We start from the raw sequence: 21424 nt of genomic DNA, 5'->3' as shown, positions 1-21424 counted from the left end.
ACAATCCATCTGTTAGCCCTCATACTACATGCGGGTGGTAATATTGGCCTGTGACTGGCCAATCAAAATTGGATGTGTGTATGCACTCTAAAGCCTGGTACACATTTTTCATTATGATCTGCCAATCACTGACCAGTTTTACCACCTGCATGTAGTATGAGGGTTTACCCGCACAATCTACTGATCATATTCAATATATCTGTTCGCCCTTATACTACATGGAGGTGGTAAAATTGGTCAGTGATTGGCCAATCATAACACACAAAAAAAAAAAGTGTACACTAAGCTGGTCTTGCAAGATAATAGACTGGGCCTGGAAATGCATGTCCACATGAGCCACCACTAGTGCTTGAAGTCACATTCTCAAGAAGCAGGACAGAGCAAATTGTCATGCAACATGGTGCAATTTGTCAGACTGCATCAACTACAAGCTTTTCTTAACTTGCTCAATAGAGTGACAAGTGTACTTTACCTCCAAACAGGTTCATAAACTATTTTATTTGCACAACTGGTATGTTTTTTTTCACAACGTATTTCCTTCAGGGCTCTTTTAAACGAAAAGGGATTATAAATAAACAATAGATTTATGAATAATAAAGGGATTGTGTTTTCCAACCTCCAGGAAAAACCAGCAGCACAGCAAACAATAGCCTGTAAATGGAAACCTGTGCGGGGAGGTCACTATGGTGTAAGCACTGAGGAATGACAGCAGCACAGGGCAAGATACAGGCTGCTGTACTTCAGTCTGGCAGCAAGTCAGGTGACCTTTATACATTTTACAACACAGTTACAACAGATCAACCTTCCCCCCTTCCTGGCAATACAAAGAGGAGAGGATCAGAAGGATCCTGATCCGAATTCTAAAAGCCTCATACACAGGTACAAGGACTATTGCCTGGCAGGGATCGGGGACTTGATCCCTCAGGCAACAGTTGGGGCCAAATCTGTATAGATGCAGGTGTCAGATTATGGAGGGGGAGGGAGGTTGGGGGGGGGGGGGGGGGAAGGAGGAATGACGAACAGCACAGTGCACGACAAACTGACTTCCTGCAGGTTGATGAGGGGGGGGGGTTTGGTCTGATGTCCATAAGATTTTTCACTAGCCTTTATTGGCTGTCCCGGACAAGTTTATTCTAGCATGTGTACGCAACTTAAACATCGGACTTCAATTGCAAGCTACATGCTTGTTTCATGTGTGTGATCCAGATACTACCACAGACAATGGGACCAGCAGGACTGCCAGGCAGCGGCTATGGTTTAACCACTTAAGGACCAGCCGAGTTTTGGCAGATCTGTGCTGCGTGGGCTTTTTAGCCTGCAGCACAGATCAGGTAATAGGCAGGGCGATCAGACTGCCCCCCTTTTTTCCCCACTAGGGGGATGTCCTGCCGAGAGTCTGATCTTCGCCGGGGAGTCTGATCGCCGCCGGCCATCTGCGTATTGCGGGGGGGGGCTCCTCAAAGCCCCCCTCCGCAGTCATTTCCGCCCTCACGCTGCTTACCTCCCTCTCCCTACGTAATGCGTAGGACGGACTTCCGTCCTGCGCATTGAAGGATAGGCTTCCGCCTATCAGATGCCGGCGATCCCCGGCCAATCACAGGCCGGGGATCGCCAATCTGCCTTACGGCCGTATGATGTAAACAGCGGGGATTTCTTCCCCGCGTGTTTACATTTTGCCGGCGAGCCGCGATCAGCGGCTCTCCGGCTGTTCACGGCGACACCCTCCGTGAACTGACATGGAAAGGCCGCCCGATCGATCGATCCATGGTAACCCACTTAAGACCTGCTGACGCCTATGGGCGTTAGCTGGTCGTTAAGTGGTTAAAAGGTAATAAATATAGCAGCCAGATGAATAAGCTCTCATGCTACATGGAAGTAGTAAAGTTGGCCAATCTAAATTGGAGGTGTGTATGAATCTTTATTCTGCACTCATTTGTTCAAGGCAGTGACAGATGTTTGAAGAGCTTTTGCAGGAATTTGTCAAATGGCTAAAAAAAACAAAAAAAAAAAAAACACTGTAGGTTTTTATTAAAGTGGAAAAAAAGTGAAATTAAAGTGGAAAAAAAGTGAAACGGGAGGAAGAAAACGCCTTAAAAATGGTTCTCACATACTTAGAAAGCATTCAAAAACAACATTAGAGGACTTGCTATTCAAGTTTACAGAAGCAGAACCAACTGAGATGCCACACGACATACCTCAGAACTGCAGATGAATCGCTTTTGAGGAACGCCTGAAAACTGCTTATGGCAAAGGCCTTAACCTACTTTCAACCAGTCCAAAAGGCTCATACACACGTCCAAACAATCTGCCCAACTGTCATCTAAACTTGGTTTGTTGGAAGACAGTTGGGCGTGTGCACAGCTGGCAAACAACAAGACGACCAACTGATAACAGGTGGATTGTCAAATCCATCTAGTGGATCAACCGGCCCAACCATCTTGCAGGCTAGCCGCGTGTCTACAGGTTGATTGAACAATTTTGTTGTTTTTGAATGCGGTGCAGCATTTAAGCAAGTTGGGTGGCATATGGAGGAAAAACGTTTTAGCCATTTATTTAGGAAAGGGTTCTTTACAGTAAGAGTGATTAAGATGTGGAATGCATTGCCACAGGAAGTCGTTATGGCAAACTCTATACCTGCATTTAAAGGGGGCTTAGATGCTTTCCTTGCGTTGAAAGACATCCATGGCTACAATTACTAGGTTATGCCTAATGATGTTGATCCAGGGATTTTATCTGATTGCCATCTGGAGTCAGGAAGGAATTTTTCCCTTTTGGGGCTAATTGGACCATGCCTTGTGGGGTTTTTTCGCCTTCCTCTGGCTCAACAGGGGTATGTGGGGGACGGGCTGGAATTGTACTTTGTACTGGTTGAACTCGATGGACGTATGTCTTTTTTCAACCAAAATAACTATGTAACTATGTATACGTACTTGTCATGTAAACAACTTGTCATGGTTATTTGCGCATTATGTTGGACTGAAAAAACTGGAAACAGGACTCAGCTGACCGTATGATATCAAAATAGTTGCCTTTTCTGACTAAAAATATTTTACAGGGCAAGACCAGCAAAATAATAACCAAAACAAATCTAAGAACGGGATGGTTTCAAAATCCCTTAAAAAATAATAATATAGTTTTAGATGAAGAGGGAAAGGTGAGAAAACTGTTGGGTTTTGACAAAACAAGAAGTTGTTAACCTAAATCCCAGTGGTGTCAGACAATAGTAGTATCGCACTAATGCGGAGCTGCACTAATCTCCCAATGGGATGTATAATTGTGCAGAACAATTTGACAGGTCTCCTTTAAAGGAAACACAAGCAAATAGAATAGGGTTTCTAGGAAGCATATGTAGAGTATAACTCCACCTTTCTTCAGAATGTCTTGTCAGTTGAGCCAGCACAGCCCTTGTGAGAAGGGGGACACAGCCAGGCCGAGGGCGGTGCTTGTGAGAAGGGGGACACAGCCAGGCCGAGGGCGGTGCTTGTGAGAAGGGGGGGGGGGGGGACAGCCAGGCCGAGGGAGGTGCTTGTGAGAAGGGGGACACAGCCAGGCCCAGGGTGGTGCTTGTGAGAAGGGGGACACAGCCAGGCCCAGGGTGGTGCTTGTGAGAAGGGGGACACAGCCAGGCCCAGGGTGGTGCTTGTGAAAACGGGACATTGCTAAGCTGAGGACGGAGCTTGTGTGAGCGTGACACAGCCAGTCCCAGGATAGGTCTTGTGAGAGCATGACACAGCCAGGACATGGCCAGTGCTTGTTAGAGGAGGACAAAACCAGGCCATGTACAGCAATTGTGGGAGGAGGACATTGAGAGGCAAAGAACAGTGCTTTGGCAGGGACATTGCCAGATTGAGGCAGTCCTTGTAGAAGGAAAAGTTGATAGATCAATATTTTGGATGGAAATTAAAAACAAAACAATCTTATGGACATGGTAATAGTAATCCCCCACCCCCCACGGGAACATTCTTTTTAACCTATTTTAAGGGTCCAAAGTTTGGAGGTTTACGTATGCTTAAAGGGGACACTGTAGGGGGGGGGGGGGGGGGTCAGGGGAAAATGAGTTGAAGTTACCCGGGGCTTCTAACGGTCCCCCGCAGACATCCTGTGCCCACGCAGCCACTCCCCAATGCTCCGGCCCCACGTCTGGTTCACTTCTGGAATTTCAGACTTTAAAGTCTGAAAACCACTGCGCCTGCGATGCCGTGTCCTCACTCCCGCTGATGGCACCAGGAGCGTACTGCGCCGGCCCAGTATGGTCTGTGCCTGTGCCGTGCGCTCCTGGTGACATCAGGGGAAGCGAGGACATGGCAACGCAGGCGCAGTGGTTTTCAGACTTTAAAGTCAGAAATTCCAGAAGTGAACTGGAGGCGGGGCCCAAGCATCGGTGAGTGGCTGCGCCAACACAGGATGTCTGCGGGGGACCATTAGAAGCCCCGGGTAACTTCAACTCATTTTCCCCTGATCCCCCTACAGTGTCCCTTTAAGGTCGACTCCTATATAATGACAAGTAAAAACTTCCATGTGTCCAGGGACAGATGCATCTTTTGTTCTCTTGGGCCAACATTCTTGTGCGTATTTTTTCTGTGTTTAGCTACCGCCTTCAATGGGAGAAAGCAGCCCCTCCTTTTTCCTTTTTCAGCCCCAAGTGTATCAGCCTTTTCCAATCAATGTAGATCCCAACCCTCCAAGTGCATCCTCCAGGTACAGCAGCCTCTATCCAGGGCCAGATTTAAGCCAAGGCCACCACTGGATCAAGGGCAGCAAGCTATACTGGGGGCTTGGGGGGGGTCATCAGGCTACCTATACTGGAGAGTGGGAGGGATCATCAGGCTGGAGGGGGAGGAAGAGTCTTCTGGCTGCCTTTTCTAGAGGGAGGGGTCAATTGGCTACCTATACTGAAGGGGTGGCAGCTGAGAGTGGCCTTGGGCAGTAAAGAGTACAAATCCATCTCTGTCTCTATTCCATGTGCATACCCCCTTTAGGGGAAGCGCTCACCTTCCATGTGCAGCCTCTCCTTTTTCAAGCTGGTCTTCCCTGAGCAGAAGCCCCCCTTTCATGTACAACCTTCCCCCTTGGGCAGCAGCTACCTCAACAAGGCCTTTGCAGAAATTTGGCCCCAACCAGTTCTCTCCAGCTGGCTTCAGTTAATGTTCTAGTGGGAAGCACAGCTTGCAATGAAATAAATAAAGGCTCTGCTGACTCATGGAGCTGTGACTTGCAGTCCTGCTGGAGAATTTTGACTAAGCATTTAGGCAAGCAATTAAAATGACGTTTCTTTGATAAATCCCACCAGCAATACTTGCAGTGTAAAAGCCTCCTTACATGGACAGTGCAGCAAGTGGACAGACTGTCCAATAAAACAGAAAAACTGGAATTTTGAATAGAAAACCACTAAACAGAATGCTCCATGTTCTTTCATAATCAGTATAAGTGTGTTTTACTCATCTGTGAGGGTCCATGTTCTCCCAGAATCCATAAGGCTGAGTTCCCACTAGAGCTGAGGACAGACTTTTTTTTTTTTCTTTATCTGTTCTCTGCTCATTGCAAAACTAACAGTGAACAGTTCATAATTTGCATATAGGAGCCGTTCTCACTTGTCAAGCCTGCAACAGATTTATTGGATCCATTGCGGTAAGTGAGCCACACTTCTGTGCCTTCCGCGTTAATATTGGAAGAGCAGATGAATTTCCCATATAGCCTATGGTGGTAACGTATCTGCCCTGGCTCTAACTGGACCATCACAGTGGACACCACACAGTCCGCTCCTGGCCACACGTGGTCCAGCACAAGTGGGAACTAAGCCTCAGTGACCGTGGAATTATTCCCCAGGTTTGTTAGTCTGTACACAGCCTTTAGGGCTAGCACCTGCACTGAGTAACGGGTGATTATCAAAAGCCAATCTTGACTCACAGCAGAGTGGCTCTAAAAATGTATTTACAAATTACAAACATCCCACAACAAGGAATCTTCAGCTGATGGCTTTCTTCTTTAATCCAGTTTGCCTGCCTACCATACAAGATCTTAACTAGAACACACCTGTGATCACTTCTTTCTAGCGCGACAGGCCGATCCCAGTTTACACTACTTATCAAAGGTTTATTTAATCATGAAGAAAGTTAGATACATACTACTCATCTGGTCGATACGGAGGAGGACTTTCGAATGGTCTCCCAGACATGTCTGATGGCTGCGGTCAGTGAAAGAGCCTAATGGGAAAGAAAACACATTACATTCTAAACAGCTAATCTTATTTTTTAATATAAATAATTTTATAGACACACAAATAACAGTTCTCCAACCACAGAACTAAATACATTCCCCAGCTGCAACAGCTTTAGACAAAGGAGTATTATGCGGTAATGAGGGCCTGTGCTCTGCTGTGTGCAGTGCAGGCTGCAGCAGACAATGGACTGACTATACAAAGGAAGCTGGCTGAGGTATACATTACAGACAGGCCTTCCTGGACAAACTAGTTATCTACTGTAATAACTGTTTTATAAACACAGCACTATGATAATGGACAAAATACAGCCCGTCATCTGCTACCTGTGATGTCAAAATTCTACCCGCCTCCTAATTACACTCTGCTGCCGCAAAGGGATTAAAAGAGATAACATTTAGATCTAGACACCCTTTAAAAATATTGTTCTCGGATCAAATACATTTCCTGTTGACATCAAGCCTCGTGTCAAAAATAATCATTGGAATTAACTGTCCTATTTTTATGTACCTGTCTCCTCCTAGCTTAAAGTGGACCTGAACTCTTGCACAGGACAGAAGGAAAATACAAAGAAATGCACCCTGTAGGTATTTAGAGAGTTTAGCACACTGGTCCTCAAACTAAGGCCCGCGGGCCGAATGTGGCCCCCCACACATAAAAAGCTACATCTTTAAATATTGGTAGTCCACATAAAGAATGAAGCCAGAAAGCAGTAATTCACTGGTTTCCTATAAAATTCCACATCAGGTGACACTGTTGTCCAATTAGACTGCAGGTTTTCACCTGGGTATGCTTCACTGTCTGGCCCGCAAAAGACTTCTATGTCATTTTATGTATACTCCGGCCCCCCAGCAGTCTGAAGTATGTTGACCCGGCCCTCGACCCAAAATGTTTGGGGACCCCTGGTTTAGCATGTCTAATTCCCCCCCCCCCCTCCCCCCCCCCATCTGTGACTAATCACCACTGTGTGTCAGCTGGCTGCCTCGGCAGAGCAGCTAATTTGTAAACAAAGGATGTTAACCCTGTGTGCTTCCATGAAAGCAGGAATGAGTGACGTCACACACATGCGCAGAGAGTGCCCGGCAACGGGAGCGCGATCTAGGACGCGCTCCGCCGGGCCAGCGCAGACGTACTACTCCGGGTCATTGCGACCCGGAAGTACTAAGAGCCACAGCAAAATGACAGGTTGGGCAGCCGAACAGTTCGGCTAACACAGCCGAACTGTTCGCCCAACTCTAGTAGACACTAGATTACAGAATTTGTATCATCTATAAGGGCCGGTTCACAACTAGAGCAGATGCAGAACGGAAACTTTAAGCGCATCCTGTCCGTTTTGCATCCGCTTGCAACAATTTACCTTCCATTCTGCATCTGTTCCTACGTCCATCACATCAGCCGTATGCATCGTCGCTCACCTGTCCCGCCGCCATTCGGTTCATCTATTCAGCCCAGAGGCCAGCAGAAGCACGGACTCTCCATAGGCTCCATCAGGACATTTATAGCAACAGGGAGAATTTTCATTGGTCCATCATGAGCCAATGAAAATTCTCTCTGTTGATGAGGATTCCCATTGATCTTTCGCAGCCCAGTGGAGATCCCTTTGCTAATACTGACCACCGGGCTGTGCATCAGGGAGCAAGTGCTGGCGATGAGCAGCAACTAGCCTAGTGAGAATCATAATAATCCGAACAGCCACTGGGACGCGCTCAGGAGGCCACCCTGCAGTGTTAGGGAGTCTTGCCTTGAACTCCTTACTGAATAGGTACTTGACCTAGCCAGGATTTGAACCCTGGTCTCCCATGTCAAAGGACAGTGTCTGTTCTCATAGGCTTTCATTGGATACAATTTTCCCGTCCGGTCTAACATGCCAAGTTGGCACTTTGCGTTCCATCTAGCCTTCCACAGCAAGTGGATTTTTTTTTTTTAACTTATGATCCACTTTCTGCGTTTAAGCAGAGCTTAAAAAAAAAAACATCCCCAACAGGTTCGTTTTCTAAGCAAGTGTGAGCTGGCCCTAACAAAGGAATGTTTATTATGCATTTGCTTATCTTTTAAAGCAAGTAACTACAAGGAAGTTTGTATCACAGATCATAACCAGAGCAGGATCGCCCACACGGCAACCTGTTCGGTGTTAAAGCGGTATTATCACAAACAAACAAAAAAAAAAAAAAAACACCACAAATTTCAACAGCAACTGGCCTGAGTGTATTAAGTCATAAAGATGCTAATCCTGAATTCAAAAAACTTTTTCTGCTGTTATGGTGTGGGGTTATTACATACATTAGGAGCACTGGCCATCCATACAGAAACATATGGGGGGGGGGAGAGGGGGGGGGGGGGGAACAAAACAAAACAAAAATAAATAAAAACACACGTTAGAATTTGTAATCCACTGCCCTAAAGTCCCCTGAATTGCGATGCTGCTTCTTGTTCTGGAGTCACCCAACAATCCCTAACCTTGTGCCTCCTTCACAAAGCAGGAATGTAGGCAGGGCAGCATAAAAAGCCTCTAGAAAATAAGTTATATATAAATATGGTCATTTGATTGATCCATCTCATGACTTTCTTTAAACAATTGCTCTGTCACCAGTACCACACAGGAACAAGTGCTGTGGCCGAGGATTGAATGCACCTGCCTCCTGAGCTCTGTTTTTCCTTCAGGAACACACCAGGGATCCTGCTGTGAGTACCAGAGCAAAGTGTATGCAGCAGGGAAGCAGGATAGGCCCCCACATAGGGAGTTTCCTCACATCAAATGCATTTTTGGGATTATTTACAGACCTTACATTGTTTTATGTGGCCTGCCCCTTTCCTCTTTGCGAACACAAGCTTGACTGCACAAAGATGAAGGAGCGGTCTAGCGCAACACATGAAGCTCAGGGGGGACAGCAGATGCAAGGTGGGAGGATAGTAACTGTATCAGGCAATTTGTGCACATATGGTCAAGACTGTGTGACATCACTTACATTTCATGACAACACTGAGCAATCTCCTCACAACTATGCTGTGCAATAATCATGTTTGTAAAAACAAAACAGAGGACACCAAGAGCCCAATAGTGCAATATTGTCTGGTAAGCTCAATATATAATGTAATGTCAAAGGTTATTATACTCACAAAGGTGGGTTACCATCACCACATGACAGGCAGGTGGGGAGTATTAGTACCTGACCCCACTCAGGTATAAAAGTCGCTCTCTGTAGATCGGAAAATGGGGAAAGAACCCCTCCACCAGGGGTGGACTTAATCGTGCTGTAATATGTATGAACAGAGGCGCCAAGCAGAGTAAAACAACGTTCTAAAAAATGATAAAGAGGGAAGTCGAGGTGGACTTGCCTCCCTCTGGTAGTGGACATATACTCAAATGCAGAGTAAAAAATATACAATTTATTCACAGCTCCATAAAATCGCAATGCGTTTCGCGGTCAACAGTCCCGCAGCATATAAAACTGGTTCAGGTCCATAAAGCGTGTGAGCGCCTCTGTCACAGAGGCGCTCACACGCTTTATGGACCTGCACCAGTTTTATACGCTCCTGTACTGCCTGATGAAGCGGGACTGTTGACCGCGAAACGCGTTTGCGATTTTATGGAGCTGTGAATAAATTGTATATTTTTTACTCTGCATTTGAGTATATGTCCACTACCAGAGGGAGGTAAGTCCACCTCGACTTCCCTCTATCATTTTTTTAGAACATTGCTGCTTTACTCTACTCGGCGCCTCTGTTCATACATATTACAGCACAATAATCATATGTTAGACACATTACTGAATGCCCCCTCAGCAATTACATTGGTCCAATATTAATATTTTATATTATACACACATGTGCAAAAACATGTTCACTGCACATCTGATGAAAGTCAATGGAGAAGCGAACTTTTGCTAAAAGTCACAAAATAGCATTCACATTTCCGTATGCAAAAAAAAAAAAAAAAACTCACATCTTGCAGCATAAATCTGCATCGCATGCAAATTCCCTTTGACTTTCATTGGCAGAAAAAAAAAAGTGAGCAAATTAGCATACAACCGCAAGTTTTACAGCGGAAAAAAAAAATACCACATGTGAATAATCAGTTATTCGCAATAAGTGTGAACCCTGCCTAAGGTGCTTAATATTTGCATGTGAAGTGCAAATGGAGTGGGGCATTGACTTCAATGGCCAACGCAGCAGAGCTTCCTGCCTTAGGTAGGAAATCAGGGCTGAGGAGTCAGAGTAATTTTGGGTACCCGGAGTCGGTGATTTCATAAACTGAGAAGTCGGGAGTCGGATGATTTTGTACAAAATCCACATGACTCCGACTCTTTATGGTGGCCACTAATGATCCAATCTTTTTCATCCAATCTTACCAGATATATGTAGTATAAGGGTAAATTGAGTAAATACATTGAATGGATAATTTAGGCAGTTCCCTTATATTACATAGAAATGGTAAGATTGGATGAAAAAGGTTGGCTCATTAGTGGTCACCTTAAGTCTAATACTTAACAGGGCGTTAAGTATTAGAATAAGGAGTCTGAGCCATTTTGGGTACCCGAAGTCTGAGTTGAAGTCGGAGGTTTCATAAACTGAGGAGTCGGAAGATTTTTGTACCGACTCCACAGCCCTGTTACAAATATGAATCACAGAGGGGAGACCTGGCAGGCTTTCATGCTGACAACTACTGAAAATCTGTGTGTGTTGTGTGGAGGGATTTGATCAGATAATGTTCTGAGAGGGAACTATCTTTAGGCCACATTAACTGGTTTATGGCCACCTAAAAATGGCAATGTTATAGCACTCACCCTGGGAATTTTTTTTATAAATAAGCTACTGGTTTAGATACATTGGATCACATTTTTGATTGCGATACAAGTAACATCAATCCTCACTAAAACACCTTAGGCACACACAAAGAATATAGCCCGTAGGCAATCGAACGCTCTGGCCACAATTTGGGGTCAAACTCATTGCAAGGCTGCACATTTCACCATGAAGGGGGTGGGGGTCCACCTGTCCTCAGGAAATCCAACGCCACACACCTGACCTAGCCAATTTGAGCAAGTCCTCTCCAGCATACCGAAACCGATCATTCCATTAGACTTCTGGTCACATTTGTTCACTACTAGCTCCCAAATGATCTACAACTGGAAAGTAATCAGTCATCACTTGCCATACCAAGGCAATTATCGAGCCAAGCATGGCTAAAGTGACTATCAGAACAGAAAGCCACCTTCACTTATAAAAAGGTATGAGTTTGTGGCTCGCTGTACTTCCAAAACAAGGCACTGGGAGTATCAGCAACAAATGTTAATGCATGTTATTATCTTTAATAAAAAGTTATAAGAAGTTTTTTAAAGCCTCAGAACTGGTTCTATAACAGACATAAAAATACAAAAATAACCTTGTAGTCTGAACAATAATTATATGCTTATGAGTGCTTCATCTAAAGGTATTCCGCGGGTCAAGACAACCATGAAAAAAAATTTGAATGTTCTCTTTAGTAAACAAAATTTGAATGGTCTAGTTAGAGAAAAATACGTTGCCAGGCTCTGAAGCTTGCCACAGACATCAGACAATGATTGGATGAGTAGAACACATTGCTGGGGAAATGTGCGAAATAAATGTGGTGTAGCAGTCCGTATCACTGACTTTGACCTGAACAGTCAGGGGCGCCGGCAACAGGTTACTCAACTCTCGGCATCCAGCGCTCATCCAGCATCCTGTCTCCATAGCTACAAGTGTCATTCTTCAATGTGACTAACCAGCATAAACTGGCATGTCACATGAGGAGTGACACAGCTGTTGGATGCGCAGCCGATAAGAGCCACCATTGTGAAAGTCGAGATTTAAGTAACTCATGCTCCGCCTACTCTCGACCAAGAGAAGGCCAGTCCATGCCACTCTACCAAGAGAAGGACAGTTTACCAAGAGATATCATGTAGCCAATTTTTTTCTGGGTGGAGTTTGAGAGAACAAAGTAGATGGACTCTAAAATTTGGTAACAGATTCCAAATTGCTACATACAGGGCATCCAATGCAAAAGTTTGGCACACACAGATTATTTTCAGTCATGTAAAGCATAATCCAGCATCTCAGCAGGCATGCAAGGAACATGTGAAATCAGCTCTGCAGAACTCCGGATAAGGGAGGGGAGCAGAAAGCCACTCGGGGAAGCAAAATACAATAATAGTCTGTCCAAAATAAATCCATTTTAGATGACTGCTGTTCTACAAAGAAGTGTGAACCCTAAAGGTGGCCGTACACTGGTCGATTTGCCATCAGATTCTACCAACAGATAGATCCCTCTCTGATCGAATCTGATCAGAGAGGGATCGTATGGCTACCTTTACAGCAAACAGATTGTGAACCGATTTCAGCCTGAAACCGTTCACAATCTGTTGTGGTGGTACTGCTGCTGCTGCCCCCGCCCGCATACATTACCTGCTCCGCCGGCGCGACTCCAGTCTCCCCGGTCACCGCTGCTCTGTCTGCGCTCTGGTCTCCAGGTCCGGCATGCCTCACTTCTTCTAGCCCGGCAGGAAGTTTAAACAGTAGAGGGCGCTCTACTGTTTAAACTTCCTGCCGGGCTAGAAGAAGTGAGGCATGCCGGACCTGGAGACCAGAGCGCAGACAGAGCAGCGGTGACCGGGAGACTGGAGTCGCGCCGGCGGAGCAGGTAATGTATGCGGGCTCTATTGCGTCGGTCGTTGGGCACTCGAACGCCGCTAGCAATGCGCTCTTTACCCGCGGGCGATCGACGGTTATTTTCCGCACGGCACGATCGACGGGATCGGACGAAATGGATCGAAATTCGGCGTGTAGCGCGAACGATTGGCAGCAGATTCGATCCCAGTGATCGAATCTGCTGTCGAAACGGGCGCAAATCGGGCCAGTGTATGGCCAGCTTAAGGCTACTTGCACAATAAGACGTTGCGTTAGGTGCTACGTTAAGGTCGCATAACGTGAACCTAACGCAAGGCCTGGTGCTCTTCGATGTGGACGTCAGAGTGAGCCGCATTGTGCAGCTCACTCTGGCGTCCGTGATGCGTACTCTTCGACGCATGCAGCATCACGTGGTCCCGCCGGCCAATCGCCGCACAGAGCGGCCGCACCAGGAAGTAAACACTGCACGTCACAACGTGCAGTGAATATTAATTAGCCATGTGCCTGGCCGCTCCTCCCCAACATGACTGAGCATGTGCAAACAGTCTAACGCATCTTAAGCCGCTGTAACGCCGTAGCATGCTGCACTTTCGGAAGAACGTGCAGCGTTACATGCAACGCAACGTGGGCAGTGTGAACAGCCCACTTGTGTTATATTGCTGTGCGTTGGGGGAGCGTTACAGGCTGTACTAACGTGCGCCTGTAACGTCCCTGTGTGTAAGCAGCCTAAAGCTGAGGGAGACGCAACAATCTAATCTCTGATCAGCAATTATTTGCCAAGTAATAAATCTCAGGTGAGAATGCAGGTACATCTGAGGGTGGTAACTTTATAAGGAGGGCGCTTTTATAACCACCATGTCGAAAGCTTCCAAGTGTCCAGCCAATGCAGCAGGTTTCTCCCCCCCCTTCCCCCCTACCCATGTGGGAACCTCACTAGAAGTGAACCAGCCCATTAACTAACATGTGCTGTCAAAAGGTGCAAATCTGCTTGCAATTAAACTGTGTTAGAGTCTCTCAAGTGTGAACCCTGCCCGAGGCCTGGGACCCACTAGCAGTGCTTTTCTAAGCGTATGTGATTTCAAAAGTTGTCACTAATATAGGGCTATTAGAAAAGCGAAGTTAGTCGGTTTCAGTTCTAGGAAACAGAGAAATGCACCCTGTATGTATTTAGAGAGAGTTTAGCCTGTGCAATTCCCGCTCATCTGTGACTAAGCACAAGTTGTAATTTGATCTCTCCCGTGTCAGCCGAATGCCAAAGCAAATAACATCCTGTGCTTTCAAATGAGCTTAACAATATGTCTGCTTCCATGAAAGCAGGAAGTAGAAAGTGCAGCTGTACAGGAAAGGTTTTTATTTAAAGGTTATTATGCTGTTGCGTAAGAGCAGAGAGGAAGTTCTGAGTTCAGGGCCGCTTTTAAAAATACACCCGTCCCCTGCTACATTCTAGTAGTGGCTACTGCCGGTCATACAATGGAGATCTATTGAAACCACCTGCAAACCCTTCAAAGGCATTGCAGGCATTTGGCAAGCACCCAAAATGTAGAATAATGACTATACGGTAGCTACCCCCCCCCCCCAATCAAGTTAAAAGAGCTGCAGCAAATGGCATAGAAAGGCTCTTTCAACATAGCATCAGCTCTCTCCTTTCTGTGAAATGGAGATTGCTGCAGGACATTACATGCACAAACATGACTTGTATGACAAAAATCACAAACAACTGAGAGCCAATATGGTGCAGTACGTCATTATGGCAAAAACAAGGGTCACCACCAAGGCAACCACAAAAGAACAAACCCCCACCCCGCTCGGGTTAAGAGGCAAAGAAGGGGTGGCACCCCTCCAGCAAGGGTAGACAAACAGTAAAAAAAAAAAAAAAAAAAAAAAAAAAAAAAAAAAAAAAAAAAAAATTAAAAATCAGTAAATAGAGGAACCAATCAGAACATGTACAACATGTAGGCTTAGGGCCCGTCTAACTAGGGTGATTCCCACTAATCGCCGAAGCGCTTTTTGAAGTGCTAGCGCAACAGAAACCTATTGGCAATGATCTCACTGCCGCGTTTGCTGCTTATCGTGGGCGTTTCGTGATCAGCTGCAAATCGCCAAATACGTTACTTGCAGCATTTTTGGGGCGATTCGAGAGAGATTGCATTTAGCATATATAGAAGCGATAATCACGATCGCTCCAAGAACACGCATTTGTCCAGTGAAATCACCCACGCAAAAAAGTTTAGCACTACAGTTTTGCGCTAATGGGGCCCTCAAGCTACATCCACAGTGCCCATTGCAACCCCAGTAACAGCAGGAATGCTAGGGATCAGACACTGCATGCAGTGCGCTACCATGCCGCATGCCATTATACCGCACCCGCCACATTGAAAGTCGCATAGGTGATGCACTGGCATGCAGCAAGCTGTGATATGCTGAACCGTAACACTGAATGTAGCCTGAAAAAGGGAGGGAGGCAGCAGTGGAATTACCTACTACTTGAAGACACAAAGATCACAATACAAAAACAAAACAATAAATAACTCCCAACTGTGACTGGTTTTGCAGTTAACGCGCCTCCTCAGGTAAAAAGGAATAGGAGTATCAGGAACTCTGTGCGCTCGCACCTTCATGCTCAAACCTATCCTTCCAAACCTGACATGGGATGAGTGGAAAATATCCCCAATAGATTGTAAGCTCACATTGGCAGGGACCGCCTCCTATTATTTTGCTGCAATTTGTTATATGAACGTGTACCAATTTTAGTGACCTCAATCCACACATTATGCATTTGTACTTCTGTTACTAGAGGTCATGACTTTACAGTGTGTTGACACCGCACTGATCGGAACACCTTTGGCCTTGCTGGGTGCCGGCTCCATCCATCGAGTGCTGCTGCTCCACTGCAGCAGGGACACCTTTAGTTCAGCCCCTCCGTGATGCCAGCCACTGGAAGTAAGGGCTGCTGTAGCCAGAAGCTTCTGTGGCAGCCAGATTATCTTGACCAGCCCTGCCGAATGCTGCCCAGGAGTTGGGAACAACCACAGAAATCAACACTACTGCACCTTTTGAACTGGAACACCTTAGCCAGCAACGTCAGATGCCAGCAATCTGGATCCTCAGCAGCGTCAGCCATCACCGCAGGTTGCTTTTATGAAGAACTGGGCCTTCACTGCTGAACCTTCGCCTCCCTCTGCTCCTTCTCTTACCTCACCCCCATATTTCTCCCTAGGGATGACAGATGATTGCCAAGTGCGACTGGTGGTACCATAGTGTGGCTGCCTCGGCTCTTGACTTTCAGACATTGTCTCCTCCCCCCCCCCCCCCATCCTTCCAGAACCTGTATGAGACAAAACCAATTCCAGGTACAACCACCCTTTGTACTTGGCGAAATAAATGGATTCAGATTCTGAACTTCTCATGTATACACTGTATGCTCCCCAATATTTGTTTTGTACTACGCACAGCGCTACGGAAGACGTTGGCAATAATAAACATGCAAATCTCTACTGGCCTAGCAAAAGAACAACGTGCCTGCAAATGAGAACCACTACCCGATGATTAATAAACTGGCAGCTTAGCAATTAAAACAGGCGTGGAACTCCCGTCCTCAAAAGGCCATATCCTTGCCAGTGTTTAGGCTGGACTGTGAACTCACATTTCCTGGGTCACCAGAGATTGCATATCAGGAGAACTGTTCCCTTGTTCTCTAGTCTTCGATAGAGATTGTTAATTGATGCAAACAATTCTGGCTTAAGTACAAATGTAATGCAGATTGCATGCAACTCGGAACTGGGCCATTAAAATGCAATTTCCGATAATCTGGACTGGTAACATTTCAAGCAGCAGACAATGTGCATGGAAGCTGGGGTTATTTGCATCCCATTAGTTATCTCTCCAAACACACACACACACAGTGATAAGTGGAATTCCCAATTTCCTTTTGTACACAGTAGCCAACCATAATCTTTTTCCCCCCCAATTTGTAAACCTGGCCCGTTAGGCTGGCGTACGCATGTTGATTTTATAAGCAATTTGTTCACTTCACCTGTTGCCCCCAACATATCCAACCGAACCTTTTGCTCAATCTTGGTCAGTTTATCAATCAAATGTGCAAGGGGACACTTTGGGAGGAACACACTAGGCAGAAATGCTAGCATTGCGGAAAACGAAAATTCATTGTCACGTGCCTCCCGCACTTCCTATTTCAAAGGTACCCAAAATAGCTCTAACCAACTCCACAGCCCTGATTGTGACAACGCACGAAAGCCCCTTTTCCACTACACAGCTTAATCGCAAAATCGCTAGTGATTTTTAAATCGCTAGGGTTGCTAATTTATCATAGAAATGAGAAGTATTTTCCACAATAGTGATTCGATTTGTAAATCGCAATCGCTTTCTGAAGCGATTTTCAGAGGGATAATGAAATGCAAATTAAAATCGCAAATGCATAACAAAATAAATGAAAAATTGCAATCGCTGGCATTTGTGATTGCGATTGCTAGTGGAAAAGGGCCCTTAGGCCCCTTTTCCACTAGCAATCGCTAGCATTCGTGCTGATTCAGCAAAAGTACAACATTTTGTGTCGATTTCCCGACGTTTGTGATCGTGATTTTGCTATGCACTGCATAGCAAAATCACGGCAATAATCGCTCCGCCGCGGGTTTGCGATTAAGTAAAAACCGTATTGCGGTAGCAGAAATTACCTACCGCAATTCCTATGTTAAAAAGCAAACCGTAGAGTTTCGAAAATCACTAGCTGTTTGCGATTTAGCAATCGCTATAGTGGAAAAGGGCCCTAATGCTGCAATATACACTTGAGATAAAAGTCTCTGGAAAATGAAAGATCACAGACCAATTTTACCCCATTCCATGTAGTATGAGAGCCATACCTACACAGTCTATTCTATGGAGCTGCACACCCCATCAGAAAATCTTTTCAAGATGCTGCACCCATTAAAAAGATCAGTATCTGCAAAAGATCTCTTCCTGAAATAGATCCATTCCTGCAAAATGCATTCATAGTCTGAGATCTGCAGATCATCATACACACCTTGTTTAGCAGGCAATCATCTGCAGATCAGATCCACCAGGATGGATTTTCAGATCTGCAGATGATTGCCAGATATGCAGATGAAGTCTGTTAAACAAGGTGTGTGTGTATGATGATCTGCAGATCTCATAGACTATGAATGCATTTTGAAGGAATGGATCTATTGCAGGAAGAGATCTTTTGCAGATAATGATCTTTTGAATGTGTACGGGCATCTTTGTGTGCAGCATCTTGCAAAGATTTTATCTGACGTGGAGTTCAGCTCCATAAAATAGACTGTGTAGAGTATGGCTCTCATACTACATGGAATGGGGTAAAATTGGTCTGTGATCTTGCCTTTTCCAGAGACTTTTATCTGTGTATGCCGCATTAGTGTGTAAGGGCTCTAGGGCTGGTTTACGCTGAATCAGTGAGTCATAATTGAACAGGCAACTGATTTGCATTTTAACTGAAAGCTTTTCAAAATGCAATGCTGCAGAACAACTAATCAGTTAAAATGCATCTGTATTTCAGCATTCACCAGATCTTAGCTGTCTGCGTTAATCCGATTTTTTTTTTTTTTGTAGAAGAAGGTTAAAGGCAGAACAAAAAACACTAAAAATAAATAAATAAAAAAAATGAAAAAAAAAAATCAGTTTTACACAACGCAAGTCATGCCCTTTGCAGTTTACTGGGGATTGGAATAACATGTTATTTATTGATGAGAGGTTTCCTCATCTCACCCAGAAAAAGATTACCTAGGGCCCTTTCACACCAGATCCGGTTTCTGCGGTTTAACGCAATGTCTAACCTTTGCGTTAACCAAGGTAAAATGAAAGTCCACCGCACCGCTACATCCCGACGACACGCCGCAGGGCATATAACGTGTGCAGGAGAACAGCTACTGCACGCGTTCTACATGTGAAAGAGCCCTTACTGATCAAGCCCTGTTATAGGCTCTCCGACTTTCACTGACAATAGTGTGGCAATTTTACTTGTGGGTGTTTACATACCAAAGACCAACTTCAACCGAAACTGATAGACTACAGGAACTGGGTAATAAAACCTGACTGCTATAATACAGTCAACATTTAACACCCTTTATATGCCGTAAAGTATGCTAAAAGGCGACAAAGAAGCACTTCCGTTTCAGAGATTTATTTTTTTTGGAACATTCTTATGATTACTAAAGCAAAACTCATCAAAAAAAATTTTTTTTAAATCACAAAGCGCTCAGAAAAGCGCTTTCAGGGCCAGTGCACACCAAACACCTCTAGCAGATCCGCAAAACGCTACATGTTTTTGAGGCAGATTTTCAGAGCGACTCTAGGCAGGTTTAGAGATGTTTTCTAAACATGCCTAGCGGTTTTTGGAGCGTTTTTGTGTAGCAGAGTTCAAATATTGTTACAGTAAAGCTGTTACTGAACAACTACTGTAACAAAAACACCTGGAAAAAAAACGCTCTGAACTAGCGTTTTTCAGAGCAGTTTTCCACTTTCCTATACTTTATCATTGAGGCAGAAACACCTCGGAAATCTAAAAAATGCTGCAGCCCCCGAGTTTGCATTTGTGGAAAAAAAACGACCCGCTCTGGTGTGCACAAGCCCATTCACTTTCATTAGTCAAGCAGTTTTCCCCCTGCAAGCGTTTTAAAAAAACACTCCAGAACCGCTCTGGTGTGCACCAGCATTACATCTCTCCGACACTGTGCAGGTGGATTTTGAGGTTTTAGGGCTCCATATCAATAGAGTAATACTCACACCGGAGCCCCAAGCTCCTTATTTACACTGGCCTCAATTCACGGAGCTTTATCAAACACTTTATCAAGCGTTTGATAATTTTCCTCATGGGTAAAATCTAATTTTGAATTCACTTAGGTGTTATAGATTTATTGATCATTTCATCGATAAAACATTAGATAAATCTATAACACCTTAGTGAATTCAAAATTAGGATTTTACCCATGAGGAAAATTATCAAACGTTTGATAAAGTGTTTGATAAAGCTCCATGAATTGAGGCCACAATTTACTTTGACCACTTTATACAAAACTAATATTTAACAACCAAAATACGTAATAGAAAACCAGTATTGTATATTTTGTGCACAGCGAAACAACTCTTGGCCTCAATTCACGGAGCATTATCAAACGTTTATCAAACACTTTATCAAACGTTTGATAATTTACCTCATGGGTAAAATCTCATTTTGAATTCACTAAGGTGTTATATATTTGTTGAACGTTTTATCGGTAAAACATTCGATAAATATATAACACTTTAATGAATTCAAAATGAGATTTTACCCATGAGGTAAATTATCAAACGTTTGATAAAGCTCCGTGAATTGAGGCCACATGTATCTCTGAAACGTAACTCTAGTCATTTGTAAGTAGGGGACAGTTGTGCGGATAGATAGATAGGAGTATTTTTCCTAGAACTCCAGTGTGATGTCACCTGTTATAATATGAATAAAATAATTACTGTATACATAGATATGACGGTACTTATCCGTTAGCCGGGCGCATCCAGCAGGTGGCGCTAATTACTATTCCCCCTCCAGGCCGACATGGATAGTAGGGAAAGCTGTAACTCTGGTGATTTGTCGCCACCTAGAGGATGCGCCCGGCTAACGGATAAGTACCGATATGACTAATACCAGTATTAACTAGTCAGAAAAAAAAATATATTCAAATGGCATTCCATCTGCTTGACATACTACACAGCGGTGACAAGATTGTACAGATAGCAGTGATGGGCATGACCTGCTTACTATACAATTTACATTTTCTGTCTCTTAACCTGAGACTTTTGCTCAGTGGTATTTGTGAATATAGAGGACCTGCCTGTATCACAGCTCTCATAGAGTTCCGTCTACGGCAGACATAAAGTCCACTCTGACACATGACCGTCTAATGGGGGAGGAGGGTACAGAAGTTTCAATAGAAGCCGTCATAGTAAATAGTACAGATCTAGTAACAGGTGCATGATAAGGGAACACATAGACACTACTCACCTCTGCGCCCTCAGCGGATTATTGATGGAAAGCCCAGACGAGTTGATCACAAGTGGATTATTAGACGATCGATGTGAAACTTCCACCCAACAAGCAGAAAGGCAGCGCCAGACAGTGTGAGATGTTTGTAGTGGAGGAGCTGCGGGAATTGTTGGAGAAGCCCGTCCTCTGTGTCTGCCCCTCCCTCTCTCCCCCACCTCCCCGGGGACACGGGCGTGGCACAGCAGGTAGAGAAACAGGTTTCTGTGTCCTCCTCAGCAGCACAGGCTGCTCCGTCTCTCTGCTTTTCCTGTTCTGTAACAAGACACTTGTGCTGTGCCGAGGTGATGTGTGCTGATAGCAAGGTTATGGCGCACAGCACTGATATGATAAGAGAAGACAGGGCAGCCTGTGATCTCTGACCTGTGTACACAGGGGTGATAAGGTTATTCCAATAAACTATGGCCCTTATTTAAAGGGGAACTGAAAATAGATTTAAAATAAACTGTTTCACTTACCTGGGGCTTCCTCCACGAGCCTCCGTTCTCCCG

The 21424-nt window shown here is 44.9% G+C and overlaps 1 protein-coding gene across 2 annotated transcripts in view; it reads right to left on the bottom strand.

The window, feature by feature from the left end:
* The window catches only part of LOC137527564 (occludin-like), a 70588-nt gene extending 49520 nt beyond the window's left edge, over window positions 1–21068 (bottom strand). The window contains exons 1-2 of one of the 2 annotated variants that reach the window (XM_068248135.1): window positions 20895–21068; window positions 6126–6203 (exon numbers count right to left, since the gene is read on the bottom strand). In XM_068248135.1, the coding sequence (XP_068104236.1) occupies window positions 6126–6175 (50 nt within the window). In that variant the 5' untranslated portion in view covers window positions 6176–6203; window positions 20895–21068. Of the gene's footprint in view, window positions 1–6125; window positions 6204–15912; window positions 16142–20894 lie in introns of those variants that run through there. The other variant, XM_068248142.1, reaches the window with a different exon arrangement.
* Between the last annotated feature and the right edge of the window lie 356 nt (window positions 21069–21424).

The sequence above is a fragment of the Hyperolius riggenbachi genome, chromosome 1 (assembly GCF_040937935.1).
Source record: "Hyperolius riggenbachi isolate aHypRig1 chromosome 1, aHypRig1.pri, whole genome shotgun sequence".
In the NCBI taxonomy this organism is placed as follows: domain Eukaryota; kingdom Metazoa; phylum Chordata; class Amphibia; order Anura; family Hyperoliidae; genus Hyperolius; species Hyperolius riggenbachi.
Note: the sequence above shows the minus strand (reverse complement) of the source record. Positions and strands in the feature narration are given on the sequence as shown.